The 17,203-nt window shown below is 33.2% G+C and overlaps 1 protein-coding gene across 1 annotated transcript; it reads right to left on the reverse strand.

Annotated features, from left to right (window-relative positions):
• Positions 1-309: 309 nt before the first annotated feature.
• Positions 310-16,285, reverse strand: LOC134238245 (uncharacterized). Its single transcript, XM_062720366.1, has 18 exons — positions 16,043-16,285; positions 14,027-14,112; positions 12,762-12,955; positions 9,277-9,325; positions 9,154-9,173; positions 6,774-6,822; positions 6,468-6,478; positions 6,325-6,373; positions 5,930-5,940; positions 4,391-4,490; positions 3,619-3,638; positions 3,368-3,437; positions 3,178-3,200; positions 2,772-2,835; positions 751-1,434; positions 594-667; positions 460-517; positions 310-349 (listed from the first exon to the last, which is right to left on the reverse strand). The coding sequence occupies exons 2-18, from the start codon at positions 14,091-14,093 to the stop codon at positions 321-323; spliced, it is 1,572 nt and encodes a 523-aa protein (XP_062576350.1). The 5' UTR covers positions 14,094-14,112; positions 16,043-16,285; the 3' UTR covers positions 310-320.
• Between the last annotated feature and the right edge of the window lie 918 nt (positions 16,286-17,203).

The raw sequence follows: 17,203 nt of genomic DNA on the forward strand, positions 1-17,203 counted from the left end.
TACAAAGTAAAAATGAGATTTCTCTTTTGTTGTTAATTTCTTCTCAGCTGAGAGCAGGATTATTGGACATCATTGTTCTCTTTCTGAATTAACAATTTATAATTGTATGCTGTTACATGTAATTACTCAAAGTCAAAACATTCAAGTAGTTTATTTTGCTCACTGATGAAATCACACGTGAAAGTTGTTTTTTTTTTATTGTTTATTTAAAAAAAAATAACAGGAATAAAAATTTCTTTCAATATTAAGTTATACAACACCATAACAACTTTGTTCATATAAACACAGACTTTTCTTTGTAGATCTATCTTTGTGAGATTTCACGGTATTCTTGCATCCCCTGTATTAACTATTAAAAAGAAAATAAACAAATAATTAAAATACAGATAATATGTGTCTATCTTTGACAGAGTAAAAAGAAACCACAAGGAAATTTAACATAAAGTACTGGATACATACCACCCATGCAAGTAGAAGTTAATGCGTCAAAGCAAAACTCATTCTCAAAGCACGTTAGCTGAAACAGAAAATAAAAATGAGAAAGAAATCACTCATAATGAGAGAGAAAGAGAGAGAGATAGAAATAGAGATACCTGTCCACAGTTATCCCCTCTTCCTGCTGTATTTTGTGGAACCTCTGGTCTTTGATTAAGTCCAACGTTTGACCCTTAACATGTATAAAAACAATCATTAGATACAAAACTAAATCAGTCTACAACAACTATACAGCTATATAAACAGGGTACTCACCAGGTCCAAGTGGCGCCCCGACACAGTTATTACCCTGACAAACCTCTGCAATGTCAGGAATACGGATTATATCCGGCCCGGGCCCCCCAGGTCCTTGTGGAATGGGTTGTTGAGGAATCACCGGCTGTGCGGGTCTGTTCTGTGTAGGAGGGACCCCACCCCCGGGTTGTAAATCACTAAGTGGTGGAAGACTCATCCCTGTGCCAGATGCTGATGTACCACTCAAAGCGGAAGTTCCAAACAAACCACGTGATGGAGTTTGCGGTACCGCTGCTGGTATATTATCAGTCATTGGAAACAGCTCTGTGTTTGGAATAGGGTTAAGATCAATAGGCCCAGAGGAACCTGGGATTGGTGAGAGGTCAGAGGAGGAACCAGGCGTTATTATGATCGGTGGGTGTCTCGCCCACGGCACCCTGGAACCAGAAGAATCTCTGACGGTCCATCTGGAGTTAGGGTCAATATTTGTATTTGTTCGACTGTTTGGAATCAAAGATGAAAAAGGTCCAGTCTGTGAATTCCTATTGATGGGCGATATTGGTCTGTTATTTGGAACAACAGGTATCATTGACGAAGCCTCTGAATTTGGACCAAGAGGAGATAATGGACCCGTCTGCGAGAAAGGCATATTTGGTAGCGACTGTACAGGATTAACTGGGCGAACATCGTTCGGATTTACGGCACCTGTGTAACAAAAGAGACATCATCCAGTTGTATGGAATATATGGAGATAACGAACAGTATTCAAAATCAAAGTCCCTTAAACAATACAAAATTGGAGCAGAGCAAACACGGACCTACAAAACATCAGAAGTGGGATCAGGTGCCAAGGAGGAGCGAGCATCCATGCTGATCGGTCACACACGCCGTGTGCTCCTTGTCATGATCGGGAAATAACGGAAAAACCGTCGAATATTCAGTGTGTATATTATGGTCTAACTATCAGTATGAAAAACACCAGTCGGCATTTGACTAAATGATGAATTGTGTACTGACAAGGTCATTGTATCGACCATAGATCTTACGAAATGATGACTATAGATGATTTATTATTAATATAATCATCATGAACGAGGGTATATGGTTGTGAGGTACGTGCTGTAGACGGCAATAGAAAGGTAGCCTGTTAGTGAAATGTCCTTCGAGATTTTTGAACTCGAATTGAGACGCCACCACATGCCGCTTGATGGCTGCAATTTAATTTAGACCTGTGCCACAGGCTTTTAGTAAGGGAACTTTACCATCGTCCCCTACTGTGACGTGGGACTTCGTTTTGTAAAGATTCATTCGAAGGACCGGTTTCCACGTCCTATAGTGGGATTCTAACTCGCAGAGTCAGAATCAGCCCGATCCTTATTCCGCGACTCAATCTAGAGCAAATGTTCAAGCCACTGCATGCGCTACCCGGGCGACATAGTTACGCGTTGCGATTGTTTTCCCTCTGCAAAATTGACGACGATATGTGCAGTACAATTTTGTATGCCTATACATGTTGGTTGTCATTGAAATTTATTTAACGAACCATCCTATGTAAATACTTAAGTTTATTTGGGACTTAAACTTTTTGTAAACTTCAGGCACAAGCATTTAAAATTACCCTTTAGACTAAAATTATGAATATATGTTGTTAATGATTTCTGGAGTTTTATTTCGAAAAAGCCTTTGAATTAAAAAAAAAATGATAAAAGTTAGAATTTATGCACTCCAGTTGATTTGATAAGATGCCTTTGGAGTCTCCCAGTTGATTCTTAAGGATACCGACAGTCCCCTTGTAAGTCAACATTTTGCAAATTCTATGATAAAAACAACGACCATTCTTTACACACTGAATCGTGTAAGGAGTTTTCTTATCGGTCTTTATGACAATGAGCAGACGATTATTGGACCAGAAGACATGGGGTTCTTACTCCTCCATGGCACTTGATCCTAACTCTGGTGTTTCTATTGGTCCTTGTTTGTTCTCTTCTCAGTTCCAGCATGACATTATAACAAATCGAAAGATTTGTTATAAGATATCTTACCAACAGTTAGGGCTATTCCAGTACAATGACCATCTATACATCGGGAGTTTGGCGGACACGGTCTCTGTTACAGGAATAAAACGGACAGATCAAATACAAAGACCAATGACGAAACATGTGAGTTGATTTATTATTTTGTACATGTGTGTCGATTTTCTTGCTGAAAACCTCTAAGTATATGTTGTATTTGAAATTATGAGATATTCAATTATCTAAACTTATTGCATAGATTTTTTTAAACAAATAAAATTTTATTCTAGCTAATTTTAATCTCCGAAAGATCAAAAATAAAAATTGTTCAGAAATATTCCAACTTTATTATTGTATGGACTTGAATGAAGGAAATATAACAACAGCAAGTTTTTTCCCTTTTTGTGCGATAGGAAAACTAAGTAAATTCACTTACATCACAGGTTGGATGTGGCCTAGCTACAAGATGAAAAATAAAAATTCAGAGTCAAGTGAAAACCAGGTATAGAACAGATTACTTCTCAGCAATAGCAAATATATGATTTTTTAAAAATCATTTATTTAATTCATACAAAGAGGGGCTTAAGGAACTAAGACTATGACCATGAGGGTATTAGAAGACCTACCGTTGAGAACATCGCAGTGACAATCCCCAGGACTGTCACAGTGGCACACGTAGCCGGGGGGACACGAGGGCTGTCAAAGAAACAAAATTAAAACTTCAGTAATGGCATCTGACCAATTGCCAAGTTAACAAAAAGTCACGTTAAATTAGTCATATTTTTGTCTATTTCAAATAAGGAAATTTATTTGCAATCTTCAGTTAGTGCAACTTTAAAGTTAGAATTATATTTCTAAAAAGTATTATGATACATACACTACACTGAGAATTCCCGACTGAAAGGAAAGAAATGACATCAAGTCAGTGTTATTGACAATGCTGCAATTCTTACTTATATTTTTGTCATATATAACCTGTAATTCAATATGAAATATTAATATCAAATGTAAGCAGTTTAAGTTAAGGGAGTTCTGGTATAACAAGAGAGAAGGAGAAGAGATATCTAAGAACCATGACAAATCTTGAGAAAATTGTTGAAACCATGGATAAAAAAACAATTATTTAATAGAATATTGATATAACAGAAAATTGTAGACAAACATTTTCAGACCCACCCCCTCCCCCCAATATCACAAGAGACACTATTGAAAGTACAATATCATAGAGACTTTCAAGAAAGAAAATGCATCTTGCAGAGCTAGCATATTTGTCTTTTTTAGGAAAGGAAGATAACAGTAACATTTGGTAAAGATTTGAAATATGCTAGCATAAGACCTTTGGATAATGGAATGACCTGACAGCCCTTTGGAATGGAATATTCGTTAGTTATATATAATGTAGGCAGTGGAATTCGCGTACGTATCAATTTTACCGAAATTTTCAGTCAGTAAATTTAAAACAATACGTATTACGAATATTTTTAATTTACGAAAAAATTCGGTAAAATTGATGGGTACGCGAACTCCTGTGATATAAGGAAACTTTTAGAAACAGCGAAGTTAACAGCTGTGATAGAAGTTAACAGGTAAGACAGCTATTTAGCATTTGTGTAATTTTATAAAACAAACCAGTATAATTGAATACAAACCTCTTTGGCATATTCCTTTGTTGCAAACTTCTCCGTTCCTGCATCTAGGCTTAACAGAAAATGGCTTCGATAATATTAGTAGCTGAGTAAGTTCAAAATACTTAAGTCATACAAGGTTCAAAAGCACACGGTTTACTGTTTATTTTATGGCACAATGATTTGACCTTGGTCTTGCTAATGTATTGTTTTATTTACGCCTAGTCGGCAATTTTTCAGCCATATTTCGGCGGTCTTGGAAATGGTGATAACGAACAGTATTTAAGCTCCGATTTCCAATCAAACAGTACAAATATGAGCAGAGATAACAATGATAGCTCTTAAGATGGGATCAAATGACATGAAAGAGTAAGCATCCCCTTCGACTGGTCACAGCCGCCATGTGCTCCTTGACATGATCGGGAAAACTGGAGAAAATTGTAAACAATTCAGTGTGTAAATAATGGCTTAACAATTAGTATGATAAATGTCAGTCAAAATTTGACTTAATGATAAATTGTAGTTGCTGACAAGGTCATGTATCGACCATAGAAACGATGACTTTAAACGAGACTTCTGATATTGTTGTTTCGTTAGATAGCCAGCTTGAGAATGGCCTACCCCGTTTTAGAAAGTTTGTAGGTTGTGCATGGTCTTGTGTATCGAAACAAGAATAGGAAGAGACATAGACCCAAAAGCCTCAGGTATATTGCTATATAGATAAGGGAAGTTAACGAATGAAAAGTTGAAGTCATCAAGTTTATTATATGGCGTTGCTGTTAGGTTATTTCAATCTTTAATTTCAAGCTCATTGGCTAGATCGATTCGACATATGACTTTTTTTCTTCTTATTTTTAAGATTTTGAATAAGTTCAACTTCAAATGAATACAAAAATACTAGTAGGTCCAATGATAATGATACCTGTAGGAATTCAGAAAGATTGTTAGATTATGATATTGAGTCAAGATTTTGCAAACCTAGGTAGTAAAATACTCGTTTTACTTTCCTACAATAAAGTGTTGTCAATCTTTTACATTACTCAGACGCTGACAGACAGACAGCTACAAATACGGCTATAGACAGAACAGCACTTATTGAGGCTTCATGAATTAAAAATTGCTTATTAAAATGTCCCAATTCCATCAGAGTTTTATGAAGTAAAATTGATTTCGATAAACACAATTTGAAATAGATTAAATAAGAATGGAAAACCTTCACATATTATAACAAAATAAAGTAATTAAAAAATTATTTTCGTGCACTAGTATTTTTCCTAATGTGACTTCTGTCTGATCACTACTGATGAATTCTCTTTGAAAAAAATAAGTTTAATACACTATGTAAACCTTTATAATGAACCTACGGCGTATGTGACCAGTCGAAAGCTTACTACTCCATGGCACCTGATCCCACCTTTGGTGTTTTCAGAGGTTCGTGCACATTATAATTTCAGTGTGGTCCGTCAACAGATTTTGAATAATTAAAAAAAGATTTTACTGATGTCAGTTTCACTTTTACCATTAACACAGCTTATTTTTTTAAACATCTGAATCAATGCTTACCTCACATGGCTCTGCAATATAAAATCAATGGACATCATTATAAAATGATAAGACAAAGTTTTTCTTAAAATAACAATCACATACTGGCGGTTCCATGTATTATACGTATACTATTATTTTAACAGAAATCTTGTTTCTACATTATCAAGCTTTTGCAAGTTTGTACCTCTCAATGTATAAATCAAAGAACCTTTATGGGGCATGTATTCTTTCACCCTTAACAACAACGTTTGCACGAAATCTTGACAGAAAACGTTTTAAAAAATATATGTATAGATAATTGGCTGTGAATAACAAATATCAATCGAACACACCAACATTTAGATTATTGATTTAAAGTTAAAATCATGTCAACATTTTGAACATGAGACAAACATTTGTTTGAAATCACTTACTGTCTTCACATTTTCCATTTATGCATCGTTGATCATTTCCACAAGCAGGCTAGATTAAAAATAGAATCTTAATTAAAAAATACCCCAATTGACATTAGATATTTTAGGAATGTGACATTGTTAAAGATATAAAAGTAACATACCCTGCAGGGCTCTGTAAGGAAAAAGGAAAAAAAGTTTAAATATGAAATATTCAAAGTTATTCAATTTGGTTAATTATTAGTCAGAAAGAAAAAAAGGAAAAAAAGTTTAAATATGAAATATTCAATGTAATTGTTATTTATCATAATAGTCATTCGAAAGAAAATATCATCATTCAATCTTTGAAATTTCTTAGGAAAAAATGTAAGAATTAGTTAAAAATAAATTTTCAAAAATGAACACATGACAGTGTAGAACTTATCAAAATGACAGTGTAGAACTTACCAAAATGACAGTGTAGAACTTACCAAAATGACAGTGGCCATGGTGACAAGTCTGACTTTCTTTACAGATTGGCTAAAAATAAAAGATGACAGAAACATATCATTAATAAGGATTAACGGATCTACATACCTCAGGTAGGAACAATAGCTCTTAATTGTTATTAAGTTGTAGAAGTCTCAACTTCATATCAACATCTTATTATGCAAGAATTTTCATTTTGCTGAATATTAAGTGATGGGCCTAATCCAATGTCTGTTGTACGTGTCTTTGGGTCCGTGTAAGTTCGTTATCTTTAACTTTTACACGTGTATCACATAAGATGAAAATGCTAATACATATGACACCTGATCCCACCTCCGATGTTTGGAGGTCCGTGTTTGCGCTGCTCCTATTTTGTATTGTTTTATGGAATTTTGATTTTGAATACTGTTCGTTATCTCCATGTGTTTCATTTCAATTGAAAGTGATTTGTGATACATACTTAGCGATGACATACTTGTATGCTTATTCCGAAGCGCATCACATGATAAATGAAGATAATAGATGAAATGGAAAAGCACATCTCCAGCTGCACGGTCATATACCCGCTCCTTGACATGATCGGAAAATAAACGGGGAAATTCGTCGACAATTCAATGCATAATTAATAATCTAACAATTTATATGATTGACGATATCTATGTTGTTTTGGGTTGCCAGGTCTTCCATTAATCTATTGGAATTCCCATGGGTACCAATTATGCCCCATTATTAGCAGACCAATTTTTATATTTATATGAAGCAGAATTTTTGCAAAATCGTATGCATAAAAAGAGGAAAACACTTGCTGTGGCCTTCAACTCGACATTTAGATATATCGACGACGTATTGTCAATTAACAATGGTTATTTCAATTCTTATGTCAATACGATATATCCTGGTGAGCTTGAGATAAAAGATACCACAAAGTCTGATATATCTGTTTCATATTTGAATATTTTACTTGAAAAAGACGTTAACAGTTATCAAACAACCAAGCTCTGTGATAAACGTGATGACTTTCAGTTTTCTATCGTCAATTTCCCTTACTTATGCAGCAATATACCATCATCACCTGCATACGGAGTTTAGATATCTCAGTGGATTAGATACGCAAGAGCATGCTCTACATATGAAGAATTTCTACATCGAGGTAAATTATTGACAAACAAGTTGATGAAACAAGAATATCAGCAGGCTCGTTTAAAGCCATTGTTTCGTAAGTTCTATGATCGATACAATGACTTTGTCAGCAAATACAATTTATAATTGAGTCAAATGCTGACTGACGTTTTTCATACTAATTGTTCGTCCATTATCTATATATATAGTGTATATACACTAAGTTGACGACGGATTTTTCCGTTATTTCCCGATCATGACAAGTAACAAATGGCGGGTGTGACCTGTCAGCAGGGGATGCTGACTCCTCCATGGCACCTGATCCCACCTCTAATGTTTTGAGGTCCGTGTTTGCTCTGCTCCTATTTTTGTATTGTTTTATGGACTTTTGGTCTTGAGTGCCGTTCGTTACCTCCATATATTTCATAAAAAACTTCAGTCAGCATTATTTTGACTTTATGATAGATTGTGTTTGCTAACAAGGTCATTGTATCGACCAAAAAAGTTACAAAATGATAACTAGAAATGAGACTGCTGATATTCTTGTTTCATCAACTTGTTCGTCATAAACATTTCTCGTTTTAGAAATTCTTGATAAGTAGAGCATGCTCTTGCGTATTGAATAAACTGGGAGATATAAACCCTTTATGCAGGTGGTGAAGATATATTGCTGCATAAGTAGGTGATATTGACAATTGAAAAGTAAAAGTCATCATGTTTTTCATAAAGCTTTTTGGTTAGATTACCATTAACGTTTGCTTCTAGTTAAATATCCAAATATGAAACAAACGTATCAGACTCTGTGAGATCTTTTATTTCAAGCTACTTGTATGTATCGTGTTGACATAAGAATGGAAATAACCATTGATAATTAAGAATATATATATTTAGATGCCGTGTTAAAAAAGCCGTCGATATATTTGTATATCTGAACGTCTCAGAAAGTTTTTTCTCAATTCTTCTAATAAAGGAGCTTTAACGCAAAGAGTTATGCTTAGGACGAAAAGATCATCTATCAAATGTAGATTTAAGGTATGTTTGTATTTTGAGAAAAATGATGACATTGGTACCGTGGGATAGACTGTAGAGGCACAATATATTTCAACTGCATTAACGAAATAAGTTACTATATCTAGAAACTGGAACCCTTTATTTTCTGACAGAGTACTTACCTAGACTTAAAACCACGGATCTGTGTTTTTAATCCCATTTCATATAACTTCAGAAACATGGATGTCTCTTTCTTACATAGCAGGTACTTACATTACAAAGGGAGGCCCCCACTACAAAAGTGAAAGAGAGACATTAATGAGAGAGAAAAGATATATAATGCTTTTATATTGAATTGCTATTATCTTTTGCAGAATAATTTATTGAATTCCTTACTTCTTTGACATCCACCGCCATAACACACGTATCCCTCGTCACAACCACCCTAAAACATAGAACATCATACATATATAACCACCCTAAAACATAGCACATCATACATATATAACCACCCTAAAACATAGAACACCATTCACTTATAACCACCCTAAAACATAGCACATCATTCACTTATAACCACCCTAAAACATAGAACATCATACATATATAACCACCCTAAAACATAGCATATCATTCACTTATAACCACCCTAAAACATAGAACATCATAGACTTATAACCACCCTAAAACATAGAACATCATACATATATAATCACCCTAAAACATAGAACATCATACACTTATAACCACCCTAAAACATAGAACATCATACATATATAACCACCCTAAAGCCTAGCACATCATACACTTATAACCACCCTAAAACATAGAACATCATACACTTATAACCACCCTAAAACATAGAACATCATACATATATAACCACCCTTAAACATAGAACATCATTCACTTATAACCACCCTAAAACATAGAACATCATACATATATAACCACCCTTAAACATAGAACATCATTCACTTATAACCACCCTAAAACATAGAACATCATACACTTATAACCACCCTAAAACATAGAATATATATACACTTATAACCACCCTAAAACATAGAACATCATACATATATAACCACCCTAAAACATAGAACATCATTCACTTATAACCACCATAAAACATAGCACATCATACACTTATAACCACCCTAAAACATAGAACATAATACACTTATAACCACCCTAAAACATAGAACATCATACATGTATAACCACCCTAAAACATAGCACATCATACATATATAACCACCCTAAAACATAGAACATCATACACATATAACCACCATAAAACATAGCACATCATACATATATAACCACCCTAAAACATAGAACACCATTCACTTATAACCACCCTAAAACATAGCACATCATTCACTTATAACCACCCTAAAACATAGAACATCATACATATATAACCACCCTAAAACATAGCACATCATTCACCTATAACCACCCTAAACATAGAACATCATACACTTATAACCACCCTAAAACATAGAACATCATACGCTTATAACCACCCTAAAACATAGAACATCATACATATATAACCACCCTAAAACATAGAACATCACTTATAACCACCCTAAAACATAGAACATCATACACTTATAACCACCCTAAAACATAGAACATCATACATATATAACCACCCTTAAACATAGAACATCATTCACTTATAACCACCCTAAAACATAGAACATCATACATATATAACCACCCTTAAACATAGAACATTATTCACTTATAACCACCCTAAAACATAGAACATCATACACTTATAACCACCCTAAAACATAGAACATCATACACTTATAACCACCCTAAAACACAGAACATCATACATATATAACCACCCTAAAACATAGAACATCATTCACTTATAACCACCATAAAACATAGCACATCATACACTTATAACCACCCTAAAACATAGAACATAATACACTTATAACCACCCTAAAACATTTATAACATCATACATGTATAACCACCCTAAAACATAGCACATCATACTATATATACCACCCTAAAACATAGAACATCATACACATATAACCACCATAAAACATAGCACATCATACATATATAACCACCCTAAAACATAGAACACCATTCACTTATAACCACCCTAAAACATAGCACATCATTCACTTATAAACACCCTAAAACATAGAACATCATACATATATAACCACCCTTAAACATAGAACATCATTCACTTATAACCACCCTAAAACATAGAACATCATACATATATAACCACCCTTAAACATAGAACATTATTCACTTATAACCACCCTAAAACATAGAACATCATACACTTATAACCACCCTAAAACATAGAACATCATACACTTATAACCACCCTAAAACACAGAACATCATACATATATAACCACCCTAAAACATAGAACATCATTCACTTATAACCACCATAAAACATAGCACATCATACACTTATAACCACCCTAAAACATAGAACATAATACACTTATAACCACCCTAAAACATAGAACATCATACATGTATAACCACCCTAAAACATAGCACATCATACATATATAACCACCCTAAAACATAGAACATCATACACATATAACCACCATAAAACATAGCACATCATACATATATAACCACCCTAAAACATAGAACACCATTCACTTATAACCACCCTAAAACATAGCTTATAAACACCCTAAAACATAGAACATCATTCATATATAACCACCCTAAAACATAGCACATCATTCACCTATAACCACCCTAAAACATAGAACATCATACACTTATAACCACCCTAAAACATAGAACATCATACACTTATAACCACCCTAAAACATAGAACATCATACATATATAACCACCCTAAAACATAGAACATCATTCACTTATAACCACCCTAAAACATAGAACATCATACACTTATAACCACCCTAAAACATAGAACATCATACATATATAACCACCATAAAACATAGCACATCATACACTTATAACCACCATAAAACATAGGACATCATACATATATAACCACCATAAAACATAGCACATAATACATATATAACCACCCTAAAACATAGAACATTGTAGATATATAACTACCCTAAAACATAGAACATCATACATATATACACACACCCTGAAACATAGAACATCATACACTTATAACCACCCTAAAACACAGAACATCATACATTTATAACCACCCTAGAACGTAGAACATCATACATATATAATCACCCTAAAACGTAGCACATAATACATATATAACCACCCTAAAACATAGAACATCGTACATATATAAGTACCCTAAAACATAGAACATCATACATATATATACACACCCTAAAACATAGAACATCATACACTTATCACTTGCTTGGAATATTCTTTGCTCATGCTTCTCTGAGGTATCATTGACATTTGCTTGTGTAATTTTCCTGACACATTACATCTTGACTCTTATTAACTGAAGACAAGTCTTTTAACTTGGTGACCTTCAACAAGAAATTGTTCTTTAATATATGTCTGACATTTACTTCTGAACAATACTGAGGATTAATGCTTCTTATTTTAATCAAGTATAAAATATTCATCACATAGTCTATTCATGTCAAAATAATGACAGTTAAAAGGTTCTTATAAATGATGATAAGTGTTTGATGTTTTCAAAATAAGTTTCTTATCAGAAAAATATTTCAAGTTTAAAATCTATTATTTGCAATTACAATTTTGTCTATCAAATGTAAGGTTTAATTTTTTAATTTAAGTTAAATTTAACCATATGAGCATCCACTCAATCAAGTAATTACACAATGCTTGAATTTCTATCTGTATTCTAAAACAAATGAACAATTCCATCATACCGGACACGGCGATGGTGGAGAAGGTGGCCCCCGATTGAAGGGAGAATGGGGTTGTGTCCTCCTTGACATTGATTGGGATGGCCCCCGAGGTAGGGGAGAATGGGATTGTGTCCTTGACATTGACGGGGGTGGTCCTGGAACTCTTGGTACTATCCTCACACGAAATGGGTTATGAAAAATCCGGGTCATTACATCTTAAAAAAATCAGAAAAATGGTGCTTGTTATAAAGCAAAATCATGTTTACAGCTCAACGCACTTTTTAAGCTCACATGTTTTTTCGCACAAATTAAGGGCAAATTTTTGCAATAAATATTACTAATGCGAACTTCAGTACGATGACATAGCCCTAAGTTTTATTACATATATAATGTTAGGTATAAATGTCCTTTAAAATTGATATCTAAAGTTTCCAAAGTGGATGTTTTAGAGGGGAATTTATCAATAAATGGTATGGTGTTTCTACTATGGGATTCTACCATAGTTACAAATTATGTAAAACGAGCTTCCTTTGATACAATGCAGTTGGAAATTTAAAATTTTCTTCTTAAAGGTGAGTATTAAAAAAAAAAATTCTTTGCTCATTAACCATACTCCTCTTGGTTTTGTCGAAATGTAGCAAAAGGGATAACATTACAGAAAGAAACCATACTAAAGGGTAGGGTAATAAAATATTGTTAATTTTTGAATAGTAAATTCTAGGAAAAGGAAAATTAATCTGGATTTACGGTTGGCTGTGGAATGGATCTTTCATGATTCTAGATTTTAGAAGGTGACACTCTGAAAAAAGCCACGTTATAAACATACAAAGCAGTCAAACAGATGAAAAATACTATTATCACCCTGCGTTAAAGAGTCAGAATGTACAGAAATAAGAAATTACAGTAGCTGAACTGTGCCCGTGTCTACCTTTCTGCAAAGAGCTACTGCTTTCAAAAGAACGGATAAAAAGACAGCTGCAATTGGAAAGAAACCACAAAAAATCAATGGAAATAGTTATTTTTCAGGAAAGAATATATTAAAGTTCCACCAATTGATTTGTGTGAATTATGTTTTAGTAAATGAAATAAATCTCAAATAATGTAAACAAATACTTTTGAAATGTATATTGTCTCAGTACACAATTTTACATTATAACGTTGTGACTTTTATTTGTGCGAAAAAAACGTGAGCTTAAAAAGTGCGTTGAGCTGTATTTATATTGAAAAATCTTGATTTGTTTTGTGAAAGACTCATGAAAATCTATTTGTTTTTTTTTCCAGCTTACCAGCTACCGATCGTTGAGCAGAGCAAATATGGAACAGGTAAAAAAGTATGCATATTGGTAAGTACATTTGACGTTATTGAGGTTATCTGAAAAATAAAATATATTGGTATAATGCCAGTTTAAAACTTTTGAAACTGTTTCTATTGTGATTTAGATTGCATTTTGTATTTTAATTAGGGATGTCAACGAGTACCCGGTTAACCGGGTACTCGATCGAACGTCCGAGTATCGAATACTAAAACTGGTACTCGGTTACTCGGATGTATATTTTTTTTCTTTTTCCAAAATACATATATTTATGAAAAACTTATCAAAAAATAACTTTAATGTGGATACGATAATTAGCGTGTCGTCGTCTACACCTTTAAAACACCCGTTATAGCCTGTGGTTGTGTATATACAGTAATTAGTGGCCAATTACCTGGTACACAGCTTTTCTCACCTATTGGGATCCTTAATTTTTGGATGGTTTCAATGATTTGTTTTCATTGATGATCGATTGATGTGCTCTTATCTTTAAAACATTTTAAAATTATTTAGTAAACGGTACCGAAATCTGGCATGCATAAATATACCGCTACCGACTTTAAAGTATAAAGAAATTGTATGTAATACATGAAATTGAAGATTGAAAAAAAATTAAATCAGCTCTGTGGAATAAATATAACGTATACGGGGCAATAACAATATACGACAACTCATTCCAACAATCTGCTTCGAGCTTCGCGAGTGTGGTCATTACAAAGGTGCATGGCAGATTGATTAATTTAAAGCGTCTTCCCAAACAAGAACTGTAAACCATTAATTTGTAATTCTTGGTGAATCAAATTGATGTCTTTTATGTTAAATAAATAAATTAAGTACAATAAATCATTTTCGGTGGACTCCACGTTTTTAAACATGTACTAAAAACATAATAAAAAACAACATTGGGGTTAAAGAGAGCTTAACTAGGTTTAAGATTAAAATGAACAGCATTATACCCGGGTACTCGATCGGAAAAACGTCCGAGTAACCGATTATCAAATATTGACCGATTTGACATCCCTAATTTTAATACATTAAGGTAGTACACAATAGATAGGACAAATTAAGGTAGTACACAAAAGATAGGACAAATTTTTCCTCATATTGAATTCTTTGAAACTTTGAAAATATATTCTAATTTACAAAATCTCTCTTATATATGATAGGAAAAAAATTCAACATCACGTTTTTCAAACATATTTGAATTATGATCTATCATAGAAGAATGTGAATTTTACATTCGACTTGAGAATGAACCTTACTTCAAAATTATCAATTAGTCTATTGCAAATGTGTCTGATTCTATTTGTAAAGACAACATTCTTGTTACTAAAATTCAGTAAGTTATATTTATACTAGTAAAGAGTAAAAGATGATGTAAAAATAGTAACATAAAGCGTCGGAATTGAAAATTCAGTAGATGACGGCACAATATTTGAACTTTGTACTCTTGATATGACCTTGACCTTTATAGTATATAAAGAATGGAGACTCTTTATATATGTTTCCAAATATTAGCCCTCTACAATTTATGAAACAAAAGTTACACTGCAAATAATAACAGTCAGTTACACGCTTTTTATTGCTTTTAGACAGCACAGACATTCTAAAATGTAACCTGCGAAGTGACAATTAGTTACTCAGTATTCTCAGATTTCTTCCCAAAATATGAAGAACACGTGCCACAACTTATTATTTTTAATAAGAATCATTCATTGTTGCCAATATAGTAATATTTATACATAAGATAAAATTCATGAGTGTTTTGTACTACCTTTATTTTATATTTTTGTTAATATTGGCATACAAAGCACCAATAGCAATAAATAATAAAAATTATACATTTATCAACGTGAGAGTGAATTCAACATTCCCTACGTTGCCAAGATATACTTGAACATTTATATTTTATAAATATAATTACAAGAATTTTTCAAAATCTTCTTTCTAAAACAATTATTTATAGACAATTCGGAAACAAAATCATACCTTGATGCTAATAAAAGATTAATTCCTATTTTAGAGATCTTATATTATTTTGATTCTCAGTTAGTCGTGCTATTATTACACTTTCCTTGACGTCGCGGACTGTGTAGCATTGGTAATACCTGGATCGACGGGAGTCGGTCATTATTTGTCACAATCCACATCAATCACACGCTTCAGTTCTCTGACAAATGTCGACGTCATAGTTACGTTTTAATTATCAGCTACAACAATGGTGACCCTTGACCTCCCACATAAACATCCGGAATGAATGCTACAAATGTGACAGAAGAGAAAATATTTGTGTACATGAAAATATGCGCTTGAAAACACGTTTTAAAAGTACAGAGCTTTGGAGAGTGAAGATAAAAGCGATTTGCAGAGGTCACAAGCCAGGACTACTGTGACGCCATTCGAGGTTTCTGAAGACTTTGACACATTAAAATAAATCAGTGGTTTACCTACGATGAACCATTGATTTAATTACGGAAAAGGAAGTGTAATGTGTAATTCATCAATAATTACACCTTGAGATTCCCCTGTTAATTTGTACCAGGAAATTTTCTTCCATATTTTAAAAGTTTCAAAAAAGTAACATCATTTCATGATGCAAAACATATAATTATCTTCATCAAATACAAGTTAAGGTATTCTCAGACTATGGAAAATATAATTAAAGGATCTTGAATTATCAAGAAATCAACTCACCTAACCTGTAAAGAGTATTCACAGAGAAACAAAGAAACAAATTTATAGAAATGGAAAGATTGATGATGTTTTGCGGTAATTAAAACTACAGAAAAATACAATAGATTTGTTTAAACATTTTAAAGAATGTGCAAGAACAAATAATAAAAATGAATTTATATGATCTATAACTTCTAGTATCAAATTGAATTGGTGACTGATTGGCATAGTCTTCGACCTTGGGAAACATTTTTGACTTCTGGTCCCACAACTTATTTCTTGTCAATTGTCATTTGCCAATTTTTTGGAGAAAAATCCTATTGTTCACACAAGTACTAAGACTTGAGTTTCGGATTGACAATATATGTAGTTTTGGATATCAGGTCTTCCATTTATCTGTTTAAATTGCTATGGGTACTAAATGTGTCCCGTTATTAACAGACCTTTTTTTGTATTCACATGAAGCAGAATTTATTC

This window comes from Saccostrea cucullata, unplaced genomic scaffold (genome assembly GCF_032062105.1).
Source record: "Saccostrea cucullata isolate Sc308-1 unplaced genomic scaffold, CSIRO_AGI_Scuc_v1 ctg570, whole genome shotgun sequence".
Classification (NCBI taxonomy): domain Eukaryota; kingdom Metazoa; phylum Mollusca; class Bivalvia; order Ostreida; family Ostreidae; genus Saccostrea; species Saccostrea cuccullata.